The sequence below is a fragment of the Mixophyes fleayi genome, chromosome 4 (assembly GCF_038048845.1).
Source record: "Mixophyes fleayi isolate aMixFle1 chromosome 4, aMixFle1.hap1, whole genome shotgun sequence".
Lineage (NCBI taxonomy): Eukaryota > Metazoa > Chordata > Amphibia > Anura > Limnodynastidae > Mixophyes > Mixophyes fleayi.
Window position 1 is genome coordinate 3916008 of NC_134405.1, and position 19468 is coordinate 3935475.

The window sequence follows — 19468 nt, forward strand, 5'->3', positions numbered from 1 at the left end:
TAGAGAAGGGAGGAGGAGGACGAGAGGAGGAGAACGCAGAGAGAGAAGGAGGAGGAGGAGAGAGGAGGAGAACGCAGAGAGAGGAGGAGGAGGAGGAGAGAGGAGGAGAACGCAGAGAGAGGAGGAGGAGGAGGAGGGAGGAGGAGAACGCAGAAGAGAGGAGGAGGAGGAGGAGGAGGAGGAGGAGGAGAGAGGAGGAGACAAAGAGAGAGGAGGAGGAGGAGGAGGAGGAGAGAGGAGGAGAACGCAGAGAGAGGAGGAGGAGGAGGAGGAGAGAGGAGAACGCAGAGAGAGGAGGAGGAGGAGGAGGAGGAGGAGGAGGAGAGAGGAGGAGAACAAAGAGAGAGGAGGAGGAGGAGGAGGAGGAGAGAGGAGGAGAACGCAGAGAGAGGAGGAGGAGGAGGAGGAGAGAGGAGGAGAACGCAGAGAGGAGGAGGAGGAGGAGGAGGAGGAGAGAGGAGGAGAACGCAGAGAGAGGAGGAGGAGGAGGAGGAGAGAGGAGGAGAACGCAGAGAGAGGAGGAGGAGGAGGAGGAGGAGGAGAGAGGAGGAGAACGCAGAGAGAGGAGGAGGAGGAGGATGAGAGAGGAGGAGAACGCAGAGAGAGGAGGAGGAGGAGGAGAGAGGAGGAGAACGCAGAGAGAGGAGGAGGAGGAGGAGGAGAGAGGAGGAGAACGCAGAGAGAGAGGAGGAGAGAGAGGAGAACGCAGAGAGAGGAGGAGGAGGAGGAGGAGAGAGAGGAGAACGCAGAGAGAGGAGGAGGAGGAGGAGGAGAGAGGAGGAGAACGCAGAGAGAGGAGGAGGAGGAGGAGGAGAGAGAGGAGAACGCAGAGGAGGAGGGAGGAGGAGAGGAGAGGAGGAGAACGCAGAGAGAGGAGAGGAGGAGAGAGGAGGAGAACGCAGAGAGAGGAGGAGGAGGAGGAGAGAGGAGGAGAACGCAGAGAGAGAGGAGGAGGAGGAGGAGAGAGGAGGAGAACGCAGAGAGAGGAGGAGGAGGAGAGAGGAGGAGAACGCAGAGAGAGAGGAGGAGGAGGAGAGAGGAGGAGAACGCAGAGAGAGGAGGAGGAGGAGAGAGGAGGAGAACGCTAGAGAGGAGCAGGAGAGAGGAGGAGAACGCAGAGAGAGGAGGAGGAGAGAGGAGGAGAACACTTAGAGAGGAGGAGGAGGAGAGAGGAGGAGAACGCAGAGAGAGGAGGAGGAGGAGAGAGGAGGAGAACGCAGAGAGAGGAGGAGGAGGAGAGAGGAGGAGAACGCAGAGAGAGGAGGAGGAGGAGAGAGGAGGAGAACGCAGAGAGAGGAGGAGAGAGGAGGAGAACGCAGAGAGAGGAGGAGAACGCAGAGAGAGGAGGAGAACGCAGAGAGAGGAGGAGAACGCAGAGAGAGGAGGAGAACGCAGAGAGAGGAGGAGGAGAAGTGGAGGAGAGAGGAGGAGGAGGAGAGAGGAGGAGAACGCAGAGAGCAGTGGCGGAGAACGCAGAGAGCAGTGGCGGAGAACGCAGAGAGCAGTGGCGGAGACGCAGAGAGCAGTGGCGGAGAACGCAGAGAGCAGTGGCGGAGAACGCAGAGAGCAGTGGAGGAGAGAGGAGGAGAACGCAGAGAGAGGAGGAGAACGCAGAGAGAGGAGGAGAACGCAGAGAGAGGAGGAGAGAGGTGGAGGAGAGAGGAGGAGAACGCAGAGAGGAGGAGAACGCAGAGAGAGGAGGAGAGAGGAGGAGAATGCAGAGAGAGGAGGAGAACGCAGAGAGAGGAGGAGAGAGGAGGAGAACGCAGAGAGAGGAGGAGAACGCAGAGAGAGGAGGAGAACGCAGAGAGAGGAGGAGAGAGGAGGAGAATGCAGAGAGAGGAGGAGAGAGGTGGAGGAGAGAGGTGGAGAACGCTTAGAGAGGAGGAGAGAGGAGGAGAACGCGGAGAGAGGAGGAGAACGCGGTGAGAGGAGGAGAACGCAGAGAGAGGAGGAGAGAGGTGGAGGAGAGAGGAGGAGAACGCAGAGAGAGGAGGAGAACGCAGAGAGAGGAGGAGAACGCAGAGAGAGGAGAGAGGAGGAGAATGCAGAGAGAGGAGGAGAACGCAGAGAGAGGAGGAGAGAGGAGGAGAACGCAGAGAGAGGAGGAGAACGCAGAGAGAGGAGAGAGAGGAGGAGAACGCAGAGAGAGGAGGAGAACGCAGAGAGAGGAGGAGAACGCAGAGAGAGGAGGAGAACGCAGAGAGAGGAGGAGAGAGGAGGAGAATGCAGAGAGAGGAGGAGAGAGGTGGAGGAGAGAGGTGGAGAACGCTTAGAGAGGAGGAGAGAGGAGGAGAACGCGGAGAGAGGAGGAGAACGCGGTGAGAGGAGGAGAGAGGAGGAGAACGCGGAGAGAGGAGGAGAACGCGGAGAGAGGAGGAGAACGCGGAGAGAGGAGGAGAACGCGGAGAGAGGAGGAGAACGCGGAGAGAGGAGGAGAACGCGGAGAGAGGAGGAGAACGCAGAGAGAGGAGGAGAACGCAGAGAGAGGAGGAGAACGCGGAGAGAGGAGGAGAACGCGGAGAGAGGAGGAGAACGCGGAGAGAGGAGGAGAACGCGGAGAGAGGAGGAGAACGCGGAGAGAGGAGGAGAACGCAGAGAGAGGAGGAGAGAGGTGGAGGAGAGAGGAGGAGAACGCAGAGAGAGGAGGAGAACGCAGAGAGAGGAGGAGAACGCAGAGAGAGGAGGAGAACGCAGAGAGAGGAGGAGAGAGGAGGAGAACGCCGAGAGAGGAGGAGAGAGGAGGAGAATGCCGAGAGAGGAGGAGAACGCAGAGAGAGGAGAACGCAGAGAGAGGAGGAGAACGCAGAGAGAGGAGGAGAACGCAGAGAGAGGAGGAGAGAGGAGGAGAATGCAGAGAGAGGAGGAGAGAGGTGGAGGAGAGAGGTGGAGAACGCTTAGAGAGGAGGAGAGAGGAGGAGAACGCGGAGAGAGGAGGAGAACGCGGTGAGAGGAGGAGAACGCGGAGAGAGGAGGAGAGAGGAGGAGAACGCGGAGAGAGGAGGAGAACGCGGAGAGAGGAGGAGAACGCGGAGAGAGGAGGAGAACGCGGAGAGAGGAGGAGAACGCAGAGAGAGGAGGAGAACGCAGAGAGAGGAGGAGAACGCGGAGAGAGGAGGAGAACGCGGAGAGAGGAGGAGAACGCGGAGAGAGGAGGAGAACGCGGAGAGAGGAGGAGAACGCGGGAGAGAGGAGGAGAACGCGGAGAGAGGAGGAGAACGCGGAGAGAGGAGGAGAACGCAGAGAGAGGAGGAGAACGCGGAGAGAGGAGGAGAACGCGGAGAGAGGAGGAGAACGCGGAGAGAGGAGGAGAACGCGGAGAGAGGAGGAGAACGCGGAGAGAGGAGGAGAACGCAGAGAGAGGAGGAGAGAGGTGGAGGAGAGAGGAGGAGAACGCAGAGAGAGGAGGAGAACGCAGAGAGAGGAGGAGAATGCAGAGAGAGGAGGAGAGAGGTGGAGGAGAGAGGTGGAGAACGCTTAGAGAGGAGGAGAGAGGAGGAGAACGCGGAGAGAGGAGGAGAACGCGGTGAGAGGAGGAGAGAGGAGGAGAACGCGGAGAGAGGAGGAGAACGCGGAGAGAGGAGGAGAACGCGGAGAGAGGAGGAGAACGCGGAGAGAGGAGGAGAACGCGGAGAGAGGAGGAGAACGCGGAGAGAGGAGGAGAACGCGGAGAGAGGAGGAGAACGCGGAGAGAGGAGGAGAACGCGGAGAGAGGAGGAGAACGCAGAGAGAGGAGGAGAACGCGGAGAGAGGAGGAGAACGCGGAGAGAGGAGGAGAACGCGGAGAGAGGAGGAGGAGAACGCGGAGAGAGGAGGAGAACGCGGAGAGAGGAGGAGAACGCAGAGAGAGGAGGAGAGAGGAGGAGAATGCAGAGAGAGGAGGAGAGAGGTGGAGGAGAGAGGTGGAGAACGCTTAGAGAGGAGGAGAGAGGAGGAGAACGCGGAGAGAGGAGGAGAACGCGGTGAGAGGAGGAGAACGCGGAGAGAGGAGGAGAACGCGGAGAGAGGAGGAGAGAGGAGGAGAACGCGGAGAGAGGAGGAGAACGCGGAGAGAGGAGGAGAACGCGGAGAGAGGAGGAGGAACGCGGAGAGAGGAGGAGAACGCAGAGAGAGGAGGAGAACGCAGAGAGAGGAGGAGAACGCGGAGAGAGGAGGAGAACGCGGAGAGAGGAGGAGAACGCGAGAGAGGAGGAGAACGCGGAGAGAGGAGGAGAACGCGGAGAGAGGAGAGGAACGCGGAGAGAGGAGGAGAACGCGGAGAGAGGAGGAGAACGCGGAGAGAGGAGGAGAACGCGGAGAGAGGAGGAGGAGAACGCGGAGAGAGGAGGAGAACGCGGAGAGAGGAGGAAAACGCAGAGAGAGGAGGAGAACGCGGAGAGAGGAGGAGAACGCAGAGAGAGGAGGAGAGAGGTGGAGGAGAACGCGGAGAGAGGAGGAGGAGGAGGAGAGAGTTGCAGGAGAGTTGCAGGAGAGAGTTGGAGAGAGGAGGAGAACGTAGAGAGCAGTGGAGGAGAGGGGAGGAAATGCAGAGAGAGGAGGAGAGAGGTGGAGGAGAACGCAGAGAGAGGAGGAAAGAGGTGGAGGAGAACGCAGAGAGAGGAGGAGGAGAACGCAGAGAGAGGAGGAGGAGAACGCAGAGAGAGGAGGAGGAGAACGCAGAGAGAGGAGGATGAGAACGCATAGAGAGGAGGAGAACGCAGAGAGTAGTGGAGGAGAACGCAGAGAGTAGTGGAGGAGAACGCAGAGAGTAGTGGAGGAGAGAGGGGAGGAGAAAGCAGAGAGAGGTGGAGGAGCGAGGAGAATGTGTAGGGAGTCTCCCTTTTTCTGTCTGAGATTGCTGTTTCTGGTAATTTATACAGGATAAATGATTGGTGTCTCACCGGTGGAGTCTTCTGAGAGAGCTCGCGATTCAGTCTGTCGTTAAACCCCTGGAGCAGAGTGTTACCTCCTGTGACAATGACACTGCCATATAGACCCTGTAATGAGATAGATAATAATCCCATGTTCTCTCTCCCTCCGTATACACCAGTCATCCAGCCTGTTTAGTGCCCCTAAGACTAGAACGAGCCCTGAGGCTGATCATGGACCTTACCAGAAGACCTTGTGACGTAACTGGGTCATCACACCTGGAACAAGCCGCTGACCTACCTCCAACCATCTGATATCACCACTTACTGAGCAGCTCCTGTATTACATATATCTCCCATGCCCACCTACTCTCTGGTGCTGATCCTCAGACTCACAGATCATCTGCTGTTAGGACCATGGTCACAAGAGCTAGTGGATCTAAATGGAGCTGATGGATCTAAAGGACAATCTAAAGGAAAAGGAGCTTGTGAGAGAAGTTGTAGCTATGTAGATAGGAAAAGTGTCTGGAGGAATTATGGTCTGTGTTTTGAGATTTGAGTGTAGTTTTGCCTCAAGTTTTGGGAGCAGATCAGGGCGGGGTTTCAGGGGCAAACGCAGGATCTGAGGAGGGGGGTTTTCAACGCAACATCTCCAGTGGGCGTGACTAGCATGTGTGGGGGCGTGGCTATAATTTTACAACATTTACACACAAAAAAAATCTATATAATAATATATATACACATACATACACACATATATATATATATATATAGTTATTGGGTTACTGGGTGAAGCCAGATACTGCACACAAGCAAACTTGTATAGTGTTTTAATTCATAGACCAAAGACTCCATTTCTGGAGAGCTGTGTGACTAGATATATATATATATATATTATAAATATTGTATTATAGGATTAATAAAGTAGAAGATCGTCTACTTTATTAATCCTATAATACAATATTTATATATATATATATATCACACAGCTCTCCAGAAATGGAGTCTTTGGTCTATGAATTAAAACACTATACAAGTTTGCTTGTGGCCAGTATATGAAACTAGAAAGCTATTTTCAGATTATTTAAGATAGCCATATAAACGCTCACCTGGTTCACCAGGGAACACAGCCAGTGAGGTATTGCTGGGAGATATGGGAGGGAGGAGCTGCTGTGGGCCGCGCATGCGCAGCAGCTCCATTTCGGAGAGGGTGAATTGTACAGCAGCCGCGGCGCTGTCAAACAAGCAGTCCGCGGCGGGTGCTGTCTAGGCAAAATGGATTGCATGTTTAAAGACATGCATTGGCGCATGATCGATCGCGGAGGGGAGGGGTTTCTGGAGAACCAGAAACCCCCCCTGCGTGCGCCCCTGGGTTTGGGCAGATCAGGAAGGCAGGGTTTATTTTGTCCTGATTTGGCATGTCTACATGTTGGGGAGTCATGCTTTATTACATGTGTGTGAAGCTTGTTATTAAATTGCTCAGCAGAAATCTTGAGTCATGCTGGGCCTACTGCAGAACATCCGTCTTGTGTTTCATAAATTACCTCCACTGAAGGCGGAGGAGGCTGATGACTACACTTTTGGAACCATCCCACAAAAATCAGGACTAATTGCAGGTGTGCAGTAGAGTATATATGAGGGTCTGGGTGGGCAAGGGTCTATTGTATACAGCATGAAGGAAGAGGTGTGAATTCCTGCCAGCAATTCCTGGCGCGTACGCATTAAAGGTGTAACGGTGCCTGTGCGCTCCCCGTGCCCTCACTCGGAAGTGGAGGCAGAGCTCAAGCCAGGTAGTGCTTTTTGTGTTCCGTCAGTCTGTTTACATTGATCCTGAGACTGGGGGGACGGTCTCTAGTACATGTGCATTTTTGTATGTTTAGAAGCTTCTTATTCCAGTGATGGTCTGGAAAGCGTTAGCGTAGGATGAGCCTCAATCCCCCCAGAGATCATGGAAAAAAAATTAATAACTGTGTGCCCTCCCGCAACTCAAATCACACTCCCCCTAAATGTTCTCTCCCCGTCCTTCATACCATTTAAATATCCCGGTATATACAAGACAAGTCCTAGACCACTCAACCTGCCAAACTCCTGCCGTAGGTGCACCCCTCAGACACCCCCATCCTGGCCTGTATTGCCATACGCTTCTTCGAGGAATCATTTGCGCAAAAGCAGGCACATGGCGCCACAGAACTGCACATTCATACGTGTGCTTTAGTGTAAATTGTGCACTGAAATGCAATGTTAGTACAATATCTCCCAGTCCTGTCAACTCCACCTTAACAACATTGCCAGAATATGCCCATTTCTTACTCAACATGCTACCAAAACTCTTATCCATTCTCTCATCATCTCCCGTCTTGACTACTGCAACCTCCTGCTATCTGGCGTTCCTGACACCCATATATCCACACTTCACTCCATCCTAAATGCTGCTGCAAGACTGATCTTCCTCTCTCATCGTTCCACCAATTTGCAGATCCCTAAACTGGCTCCCTGTGTCCTCCAGAATCAAATTCAAATGACTCACCCTTACCTCTATAACACCACCCCTGCATACAGCTCAAATCTCATATCAAAATACCCTCCCTCCCGCCGGCACCTGCACCTTGTCTCGTCTCTGGTAACCACCTCTCACTCCCGCCTACAAGACTTCTCCCGTGCTGCTCCCCACTTATGGAATTCCCTACCACGCTCAATAAAACATTCCCACAGCCTTCAAATCTTTAGACACTCTTTAAAAACCCATCTCTATCTTAGAGGTGACCTTATCCCCGATAACACTATGCACACTAATGCACTCTCACAACTATCCCAATCTCCACTCTCAGCCACACTCGCTCCTCTGGTCTCAGCTGTGCCCTCTTCCCTTTAGAATGTAAGCTCTGTAATGTGCAGGGTCCTTCATACACTTTGTTTTCATGTCTGTCTTATATGTCCTTGTTTTATGTATGTCCTGTTTTCCCTACTATACGGCGCTGCAGAGTACTGTGACTCCTTACAAATCTACAATAATAATAATAATAATAAAATCTTCTTACAAAGTGTCGGATATGTAAAATAATATTCAGTTTTCCAGATCTGATAAATTATAAGACCAGCTGCAGGCGCCCCCTAGTGGGCACTAAAATATTCCATCTTAAAGGTCTGCTTAAGCCTTCTGCAACTCACTGATATATCAGTAACATCACTCTCAAGGAATATACCTATAGATAATAAGGAAGTTCCCCAGCTGCTAAGATCAGGATGGTCCCACAAATAAAATGACAAACATATTACACTTAGCAAACGACCATCATGTTATACCATGACCAGTTAATGATCCGTGTACAATGTAGCCCCCATGTCCTCTGTACAATGCAGACCCCCCCCCCCCAATGCCTTCATCACCAACAGCAGCAGACACATCCCCACACAACCGGTGCCTTGTGGGCCGCTAACACCAGATCTCCCTGCACAATTAATAGTAGATCACGTTGAGCTGTCAGAATGAATCAGTCACTGATTAATACACGCGTGCTCCTGACATGGGACCTGGAAAACATGGACTGTTGGTGATGCCCGAACTCCTGCTTCAGACATTGGCCTAGAGGGTGCTAACAATGGACAAAAAGCTTAAACATAAAGCATAGCATGTCAGTTATTTTGATGTAACCAGGTCGGTATTATAGATACTTACTGGCCGGGATGTCTATGTCACACATTCCAATACTGCTGGTAACAACGTGTCCAACGCCCAGCATCGTATTACCAGACAGACCCTAGAAGACAGAGCGTGTTTATATAGTGTCCCTACAGGTCAGTGTCACAGGGTACAATAGATTGAACACTAAAAGATTTCTGCCAAAAGGCAGGCCGCCATATTGTTTACTAGAAATCTTCCCATTTGTGGTTGCGTGCATTTAATTGTTAGCACACGTTGGCAATTTTAAATCACTGACATTTCAGCGTCTTTCCAGCCTGCTAACGTGATAAGTGGAGGACTAATAACTGTCACATGTCACACAAGACCCTGTATACAGCAGGATTCAGTCTGTACTCTTGTACAGGGACGTTACTATAAATGTACAATAACACACAATATATCACTCATACACTTGGGGTCCGGGAGGGATTTAGGGGTAACTCATATTGCGGAGAACGGAGGAAGCAGAGACGTCACCTTTACATTGGACGGGTCAAAGAGTCCCTCTGGGATACGCAGCCGCTCCGCACCGTAGTCCGTGTTGTACCCGTTGGGCATCTCGTAGTGGACAGTTGGCATCTGAGCAGCCACTCTACAGACACAAGATATCAACCTACCGTTAGTGTGTACTTACCTGGGGATTACAATATGTAGGGGGTGTAATATATCAGGGGTGGTAAAACACATCCAGTGGGTATAACATGTCTGGGATACACGTCATGTCATGCTAACACGTAAGTAAACATACAGGGCCTGATTCATGATCAGACGTACATCCATGTGTGACATAACCTGTGTGAAATCGCTCTGCACAGGCTCAGAAACGGACCTTACGCAGTGAATATAATTACATATAATTCATGTCTGAACGCAAACAACACTAACACCTGCAGGGCAGTAAGGGGGAGGGAAGGGAGGGACTATGGAAGGGAGGGAGCAGTCTACAGAGGGAGGGAGCAGTCGACGGAGGGAAGGGATGGACAGTGGAGTGACGGAGCAGTCTACGGAGGGAGGGCACAGTCTACGGAGGGAGGGCACAGTCTACGGAGGGAGTCTATGATTCTGTCTGCCTACATACAGCAAGTAACATTTAGGTGCACTTATAACCAGATTCTAATTGAAGCACATATTCCTCTTCGATTTGAATACAGTCAGATTTACACTCAAGTTCTGTGGTCTATTTTAAAACGTAACTTGGGTACACGTTGCATCCCGATTTGAATCAGGCCCATAATGTTTATGACATGGACTGTCTGGGTGTTGTACTGGTTACGTCATAACACTGTGCGTTATTGGCGTTATACGCTTTTATGGGGCATGCGTGTCAGATGGGAGATTTTCTTACTGTTCGTCATACGGAGAGTCGGACACTTGTAAGACGGAGGCCTGGAAATCCTGAATCACCTCCTGGGAGAAATCGCAAGAAGTTATCACACACATGACATTATCCTATAGGGCAGCCTCTATATAAGATCAGTTCCTAAGCTCCATACAAGAACATAAGTGACAATACGCCGACCATCTATATGTGCTTCCAAATCCCTCCCACTGCGCACAATAATCAGCATAGTAGACCTAACAGATACAGTCTGTCACTCGGATGCCGCGCAGTCACATGTCCCCTGAGCTACATGCTGAAAATAGACACCAGTCCATCAAATGTAACTGGCACCGTCACCGCTAATCCAGGCTGACCGTAGACTCTGTCGTAGAGTCACTTACCGGGGGGAACGTTCTCTGTAGGCAAACTAGGCACATGCCTAGGGCCAGCACAGATTCATGTGCTATCAGATGTCTTTCTGCTGTGTGAGAGTGCTTCCGTCTATGTCCATCAGAAGTCCAAGACCAGACCCAGAGCCTGCTGGGGGGAGAGCTCCTGAGCCACTTCCTAACCTACTCCCAAGCAATGAGGGGTTGAGGTACCCAAAAGACTGAGCACTTATGTCAAGCCTGGACAATCTGTAGCTCTCCAGGTGTTGTGGTACCACAAGTTCAAGTGTACCCTGCCAGCTATCCGTAAAACATACTGGGGCGTGTGGTTTCACAATAGTTGGAGAGCCGCAGGTTGTCCGGGTCTAGCTGGCTAGTGGGGAGAAAGACCTCCAGCATCGCCCTGTCTACCGCAAAGACTAAAGTGTGGCCCGTCATGGATAAGGAAATATCAAATAGCCGACAAAGAACCTCTTCTGTCCTGGAGATGTCTGTCCTGAAATTCCTCATGTCCTGGGGAAGAAACAGAAGGTCCAGAGGAGAATTTCATGAATGAATGTGAAAGCCATATTTCTTTGTGTTGTCTCCAGGAGCATCCAGAAGGTCCTGAAATGGTGCAGATTTGTTGGTCTCCCATGGATTTCTTCCACAGCAATTGATATGGATATAAACACGAGTATCTCTGGACTGTCCTGGGAAGATATGGTCTCTTGGGGCAATTCATTGACATTAAATTTGTATTCTCCTGATCAATGGTCGGGAGGCCCAAGTCCTCAGACTGGCCTGAGGCCTGCCCCTTGAGCCTTCTGTTATGTGCATCTCCAAACCATCCGCTGATAAGGAGGTTAAATGAGGGATCGTCAGCCCTCCAGATTACCCTAAGGGTGTTTGCCTACACACACAATATCCCAGCTATAGTGTCCCTTGGGGTTGGGAGGTGGAATCTTTGACCGATATCCTGTCATTCAGAAGTCCCTGGTTCCCAGATAAATCATGATATGAGTGAAGTTTTGTGGACAAGGAATGGGGATGATGGTTTCATTCTCTTAGATGTTTTCCCTAGTATCCAGGCTGTAGAAGTGGGACTTGGCTATGGCGATTATGGTAAGAGGTTGAGCTGTGATCCACACGTGTCTTGTGACGGAACCTCTCAACACAAAGATTTACCCGATTTCTTGAATTATGGAAGAGCAGCCTGAGTCCTGTCTATGTGAATGTCCCCTACCCGGATGGAAATGAGAATTGCAAAGGATAATTCCAGTCTTGTTTTTACGGGGGACATTGTTTGCTACATTTTAGTAACCTCTTTCTACTCTACACTTTGTGGGTGTACAGTTTCCATCCCTAGTAACCCCCAGACTATTTCCCAACGAGATATCTGGAGCCAGAAAGCTCAGAGATTAAGTCTGGAAACAATTGGACAGGAGGACCCTGGATCTCACGTTCTCAATCTACTGGCCCTGAGATTGCCTGGAGCGGATATGGAGAACAGGACTCACGTTACTCAATTCCACAAGGTTTCCAAAAAAGAGGATGGATATTTTCTGGTTTTCCTTTCATGGGGAACTGTTGATGGAAACTTAAAGGATCAATGGCCATCTGTCGAGAGGAATGCGGGGGAAGGGGGATGGGATCTATAGATCACATTATGCTGGATGTCCCGTTAATGAACAGGTATAGAAGAAGGATCCAGCACAGCTCTCTGCTATCAGTAACCAGCTGTGTGTTTATTGGGAGACGACTTAGGGTCTCTAATTTAAGCATTCACACCCCACCCCCACCTGTGCCCTTCTGTCCTCTCCAAGCTTGTGTTTAGATGGCACTGCGTTATCTGAATATTGTTTGTACAAGTTGCACAACCAATACACACAAACCAATACAACTAGAGCACACAAACCCACGCAACCAATACACACAAACCAATACAACCAGTACACACAGACCAGTACAACCAGTACACACAAACCAGTACAACCAGTACACACAGACCAGTACAACCAGTACACACAGACCAGTACAACCAGTACACACAGACCAGTACAACCAGTGCACACAGACCAGCACATACTCACATTACTCATGTAATTCTGCCAGGATTTGGTGACTGTGGGCAGTTTATCTTTTCTTCTCCAGTTTGGGGGTGACCCTTCACGCACCGGCTCCTGGGGAGAAGAGAGAGAAGGTGTAACGACCCCCCCGGAACACAACACACAACTTACAGTCAGTTATATATGTATGCCGGGTAATTATATAGACATCACTATGGTGGGTAGTGATTCTGGGTAATTATGTATAAACTACCCGGCATTATAATATCTATATAACTAGTGATTCATGATCACTATAATCTATAAAGGTAGGGGGCAATCTATAAAGGTAGGGGGCAATCTATAAAGGTAGGGGGCAATCTATAAAGGTAGGGGGCAATCTACATGGGAGGGGGGAGCAGTCTACTGTATTTACGGGAAGACACATTAGTCAGATGAGTGCAATTAATATTGTTATCTCAGACACATCTGTATCATAAGTGTGACTATAACACATCTGCTTTCTATATATAGTATAAGATTGACAAGCCATTACTATGTGTATATACTCCAGTGGCAGAGTGCCTCTAGTGGCCAGATGCTGACACTACACCTGCTGCTGGTTACCTTTGATGCAATCATATAGGGGGGAACAATCTCCACTCCCATCTCTTGGAATAACTCCCGGCACTGCATAGTGATGAAGTCTCCAGCCAGGGGGGACTTCACGATCCCTACGACACACACAGAAGATATTACAGGGAGGTCAGAGGTCAGCGCAGGGTTAAACATCCGGGAGGTCACTTACCTTGCTGAAGAACGTACCCATCATGCACTGGGAGGGCGGTTGTGTGAGTGGCCCCGCTGTCCAATACTAAACCTGTAGAACGACCATTAGCAAAACTACAGAGAACGAGGGGTTAAGGAATTAACTGTACACCCTGACCCCATCCAGCCCAGCACACCCTCCCCTACACAACCCAGAAGGATACGCGGTGAGCACGGCCGTCTTACACAGGAAGAACGCCGGGATATTGTAATGTTCAAACATCAGTTCTGTCAACTTTTCCCGCTTTGCTCTGGCGTTCCACTGAAAGACATGAAGATAAATAAGACCCGCCCCCTGCAGGGTGACACAGACAGAAGGGAGCTATGAGTCTGTCCCTACCCCTGCAGGGTGACACAGTGACACAGACAGAAGGGAGCTATGAGTCTGTCCCTCCCCCTGCAGGGTGACACAGTGACACAGACAGAAGGGAGCTATGAGTCTGTCCCTCCCCCTGCAGGGTGACACAGTGATACAGACAGAAGGGAGCTATGAGTCTGTCCCTCCCCCTGCAGGGTGACACAGATAGAAGGGAGCTATGAGTCTGTCCCTCCCCCTGCAGGGTGACACAGTGACACAGACAGAAGGGAGCTATGAGTCTGTCCCTCCCCCTGCAGGGTGACACAGTGATACAGACAGAAGGGAGCTATGAGTCTGTCCCTCCCCCTGCAGGGTGACACAGTGACACAGACAGAAGGGAGCTATGAGTCTGTCCCTCCCCCTGCAGGGTGACACAGTGATACAGACAGAAGGGAGCTATGAGTCTGTCCCTCCCCCTGCAGGGTGACACAGACAGAAGGGAGCTATGAGTCTGTCCCTCCCCCTGTAGGGTGACACAGTGATACAGACAGAAGGGAGCTATGAGTCTGCCCCTCCTCCTGCAGGGTGACACAGTGATACAGACAGAAGGGAGCTATGAGTCTGTCCCTCCCCCTGCAGAGTGATACAGTGACACAGATAGAAGGGAGCTATGAGTCTGTCCCTCCCCCTGCAGGGTGACACAGTGACACAGACAGAAGGGAGCTATGAGTCTGTCCCTCCCCCTGCAGGGTGACACAGTGACACAGACAGAAGGGAGCTATGAGTCTGTCCCTCCCCCTGCAGGGTGACACAGTGACACAGACAGAAGGGAGCTATGAGTCTGTCCCTCCCCCTGCAGGGTGACACAGACAGAAGGGAGCTATGAGTCTGTCCCTCCCCCTGTAGGGTGACACAGTGATACAGACAGAAGGGAGCTATGAGTCTGCCCCTCCTCCTGCAGGGTGACACAGTGATACAGACAGAAGGGAGCTATGAGTCTGTCCCTCCCCCTGCAGAGTGATACAGTGACACAGATAGAAGGGAGCTATGAGTCTGTCCCTCCCCCTGCAGGGTGACACAGTGACACAGACAGAAGGGAGCTATGAGTCTGTCCCTCCCCCTGCAGGGTGACACAGACAGAAGGGAGCTATGAGTCTGTCCCTCCCCCTGTAGGGTGACACAGTGATACAGACAGAAGGGAGCTATGAGTCTGCCCCTCCTCCTGCAGGGTGACACAGTGATACAGACAGAAGGGAGCTATGAGTCTGTCCCTCCCCCTGCAGAGTGATACAGTGACACAGATAGAAGGGAGCTATGAGTCTGTCCCTCCCCCTGCAGGGTGACACAGTGACACAGACAGAAGGGAGCTATGAGTCTGTCCCTCCCCCTGCAGGGTGACACAGTGACACAGATAGAAGGGAGCTATGAGTCTGTCCCTCCCCCTGCAGGGTGACACAGTGATACAGACAGAAGGGAGCTATGAGTCTGTCCCTCCCCCTGCAGGGTGACACAGTGATACAGACAGAAGGGAGCTATGAGTCTGTCCCTCCCCCTGCAGGGTGACACAGACAGAAGGGAGCTATGAGTCTGTCCCTCCCCCTGCAGGGTGACACAGTGATACAGACAGAAGGGAGCTATGAGTCTGTCCCTCCCCCTGCAGGGTGACACAGTGATACAGACAGAAGGGAGCTATGAGCCTGTCCCTCCCCCTGCAGGGTGACACAGTGACACAGACAGGAGGGAGCTATGAGTCTTTCCCTCCCCCTGCAGGGTGACACAGTGATACAGACAGAAGGGAGCTATGAGCCTGTCCCTCCCCCTGCAGGGTGACACAGTGATACAGACAGAAGGGAGCTATGAGTCTGTCCCTCCCCCTGCAGGGTGACACAGTGACACAGACAGAAGGGAGCTATGAGTCTGTCCCTCCCCCTGCAGGGTGACACAGTGACACAGACAGAAGGGAGCTATGAGTCTGTCCCTCCCCCTGCAGGGTGACACAGATAGAAGGGAGCTATGAGTCTGTCCCTCCCCCTGCAGGGTAACACAGTGATACAGACAGAAGGGAGCTATGAGCCTGTCCCTCCCCCTGCAGGGTGACACAGTGATACAGACAGAAGGGAGCTATGAGCCTGTCCCTCCCCCTGCAGGGTGACACAGTGATACAGACAGAAGGGAGCTATGAGTCTGTCCCTCCTCCTGCAGGGTGACACAGTGACACAGACAGAAGGGAGCTATGAGTCTATTCCTCCCCCTGCAGGGTGCTACAGTGACACAGACAGAAGGGAGCTATGAGTCTGACCCTCCCCCTGCAGGGTGACACAGACAGAAGGGAGCTATGAGTCTGCCCCTCCCCCTGCAGGGTGACACAGACAGAAGGGAGCTATGAGTTTGTCCCTCCCCCTGCAGGGTGACACAGACAGAAGGGAGCTATGAGTCTATCCCTCCCCCTGCAGGGTGACACAGACAGAAGGGAGCTATGAGTCTGCCCCTCCCCCTGCAGGGTGACACAGACAGAAGGGAGCTATGAGTTTGTCCCTCCCCCTGCAGGGTGACACAGACAGAAGGGAGCTATGAGTCTATCCCTCCCCCTGCAGGGTGACACAGTGATACAGACAGAAGGGAGCTATGAGTCTATCCCTCCCCCTGCAGGGTGACACAGTGATACAGACAGAAGGGAGCTATGAGTCTATCCCTCCCCCTGCAGGGTGACATAGCGATACAGGCAGAAGGGAGCTATGAGTCTGTCCCTCCTCCTGCAGGGTGACACAGTGATACAGACAGAAGGGAGCTATGAGTCTGTCCCTCCCCCTGCAGGGTGACACAGTGACACAGACAGAAGGGAGCTATGAGTCTGTCCCTCCCCCTGCAGGGTGACACAGTGACACAGACAGAAGGGAGCTATGAGTCTGTCCCTCCCCCTGCAGGGTGACATAGTGATACAGACAGATGGGAGCTATGAGTCTGTCCCTCCCCCTGCAGGGTGACACAGTGATACAGACAGAAGGGAGCTATGAGTCTGTCCCTCCCCCTGCAGGGTGACACAGTGACACAGACAGAAGGGAGCTATGAGTCTGTCCCTCCCCCTGCAGGGTGACATAGTGATACAGACAGATGGGAGCTATGAGTCTGTCCCTCCCCCTGCAGGGTGACATAGTGATACAGATAGAAAGGAGCTATGAGTCTGTCCCTCCCCCTGCAGGGTGACATAGTGACACAGACAGAAGGGAGCTATGAGTCTGTCCCTCCCCCTGCAGGGTGACACAGACAGAAGGGCGCTATACTCACTGGTGCCTCCGACATGAGAACGGGGTGTAAGGCTGGGTCTGACTTTAGGTGTTTGTTGAACGTGTGGTCCAGTATCGCTTGGAATGAATCCCAATCTTCAACTGTAAAGACACAAAGGACGGACACCGGTGAGAAGAGCTGGGATGACAATGGGTGGGTGGGGGGAGTAATATGGGGGTTCATGTAAAGTGAGGTACAGAGAGACGCACAGCACTACCCCTCCTTGGTACAACAGGCCAGAAATAGAGAGGGGGGATCTGCAGCTTCTGGAGCAGAGATAATGATTGGCAGAGGCCAGTGGGGGCTCTAGGAGAACAAAGTAACAGGACGGCCTCATGGGCGCCCTGTGGACTCAGCCGTGGTAAGTGTTCTGTGATGGCGGCACAGGGCGGAGAAGGGATAATCTGGAGGTCAGTGTCATAAGACGCAGCGCAGATTCATTTCTGCCACCTACGCTCTTCTTCACATTTGACTGCGCCTATTACACACACAGGGACTCATGTGGATTTGAGTGACTGGAAGTCGACATGTAAAATGCTGGAGGAAAAACTGATCTCTTGCATGGTTATATTGACAGCAACCACCAGACTGGAGATCCCCCCACACACTAGCCACCAGGCTGAGGGTCCTGCCATACACTAGCCACCACATTAGAGGTCCTGCCGTACCCTATACTAGTCACCAGACTGAGGGTCCTGCCATACACTAGCCACCAGGCTGAAGGTCCTGCCGTACCCTACACTAGTCACCAGGCTGAAGGTCCTGCCGTACACTAGTCACCAGGCTGAGGGTCCTGCCGTACACTAGCCACCAGGCTGAGGGTCTGCCGTACACTAGCCACCAGGCTGAGGGTCCTGCCGTACACTAGCCACCAGGCTGAGGGTCCTGCCGTACACTAGCCACCAGGCTGAGGGTCCTGCCGTACACTAGCCACCAGGCTGAGGGTCCTGCCGTACACTAGCCACCAGGCTGAGGGTCCTGCCGTACACTAGCCACCAGGCTGAGGGTCCTGCCGTACACTAGCCACCAGGCTGAGGGTCCTGCCGTACACTAGCCACCAGGTTGAGGGTCCTGCCGTACACTAACCACCAGGCTGAGGGTCCTGCCGTACACTAGCCACCAGGCTGAGGGTCCTGCCGTACACTAGCCACCAGGCTGAGGGTCCTGCCGTACACTAACCACCAGGTTGAAGGTCCTGCCGTACACTAACCACCAGGTTGAAGGTCCTGCCGTACACTAACCACCAGGTTGAAGGTCATGCCGTACACTAACCACCAGGTTGAAGGTCATGCCGTACACTAACCACCAGGTTGAAGGTCATGCCGTACACTAACCACCAGGTTGAAGGTCCTGCCGTACACTAACCACCAGGTTGAAAGTCCTGCCGTACACTAACCACCAGGTTGAAGGTCATGCCGTACACTAACCACCAGGTTGAAGGTCATGCCGTACACTAACCACCAGGTTGAAGGTCATGCCGTACACTAACCACCAGGTTGAAGGTCCTGCCGTACACTAACCACCAGGTTGAAGGTCCTGCCGTACACTAACCACCAGGTTGAAGGTCATGCGTACACTAACCACCAGGTTGAAGGTCATGCCGTACACTAACCACCAGGTTGAAGGTCATGCCGTACACTAACCACCAGGTTGAAGGTCATGCCGTACACTAACCACCAGGTTGAAGGTCCTGCCGTACACTAACCACCAGGCTGAAGGTCCTGCCGTACACTAGCCACTAAATAAGTAGATTGCTTAAACACTAGCCACAGATTAAGGTCTTCTATGTATAATGTTCGTTGCCACTAGTGAGAACCGTATTGCAATGATCAGATTGAGGTGTGGGGGAAGATGATGCCCAGCTGAGCAAGTTGTAAGAGGCCCCGAGATATTTCTGGTGGCAGAATTTCATTAATTTAGGACACGTTGGGTCAGTGTGCACCTCGACTAATGCCGAATCTCATTAATATGTTGTTTATTCTGGTGTGTTTATAGGTTTCAATAATCAGTGACTATAAGTCTGTTTTTCAACCCCTGGGTTTGTTTACAATTGAGTTTTCGCTCATGTATCCAGCAGCAATGTTCAAAGTGGTCATTCCATATTTAAAATGGGGAAGTCATTAGCCTCCTGTCAGACATACATGGCGCACTCCAAGTGTGCGCTCCTACAGAGAACTTGTCCTACCAGACCACTCATCTATACTTAATACTCCTAGGCACCTCCTGGCCGGGGTATTATAAACTATATGGACTATTTGCTAAACCAGTTCTACAACACATGCTACGACCCGCACCGCCCGTCGTTCCTGTGTGGTGAAGAGAGGCCACGTCAATGGCCCCAGTCCTGTCTATCCCGGCAGACTGGTACAGAAGGGCCAGAAACTGGTGAGATTTATAGGACCTGGAGCAACCAAGATAAAGAACTAATAATCTGAGGATACAATCAGTGGTAATAAGCAGGCAGGAAGGAATGCCTATGTTATATGACACATCACATGCTACATAAGTCTATAGATGTTGCGGATGTCACAGATGTCTGCCATCTGCCTCGGTGTACAGCATATGACTAACTGCAAGCTCTAGCGTTTAAGTAGTGAGTCCACAAAGTGTAGAAACAATATGGTGTCCATGAAACATTCAGTGTGAACATTGCTCCAATGATTCCACAGCTTCCTTTAGATAGATGTATGTATCCGTGTTCAGAGCCGGTCATGTGTACACATCATATGGAGATTTATCACACGTGCAGCACAATTCATTTTTAACTTGAAGGCTTTTCAAGAGCATAATG

The 19468-nt window shown here is 52.0% G+C and overlaps 2 protein-coding genes across 2 annotated transcripts in view; both read right to left on the bottom strand.

Annotated features, from left to right (window-relative positions):
• TFR2 (transferrin receptor 2) overlaps positions 1-19468 on the bottom strand; it is a 156374-nt gene that overhangs the window by 86352 nt on the left and 50554 nt on the right. The window lies entirely within an intron of this gene.
• The window catches only part of ACTL6B (actin like 6B), a 39848-nt gene that overhangs the window by 10657 nt on the left and 9723 nt on the right, over positions 1-19468 (bottom strand). The window contains exons 4-12 of the mRNA XM_075206166.1: positions 16678-16778; positions 13259-13356; positions 13075-13169; positions 12894-13000; positions 12312-12401; positions 9875-9936; positions 9007-9121; positions 8528-8605; positions 4881-4976 (exon numbers count right to left, since the gene is read on the bottom strand). Coding sequence (XP_075062267.1) covers positions 4881-4976; positions 8528-8605; positions 9007-9121; positions 9875-9936; positions 12312-12401; positions 12894-13000; positions 13075-13169; positions 13259-13356; positions 16678-16778 — 842 coding nt within the window. The remainder of the gene's footprint in view (positions 1-4880; positions 4977-8527; positions 8606-9006; positions 9122-9874; positions 9937-12311; positions 12402-12893; positions 13001-13074; positions 13170-13258; positions 13357-16677; positions 16779-19468) is intronic.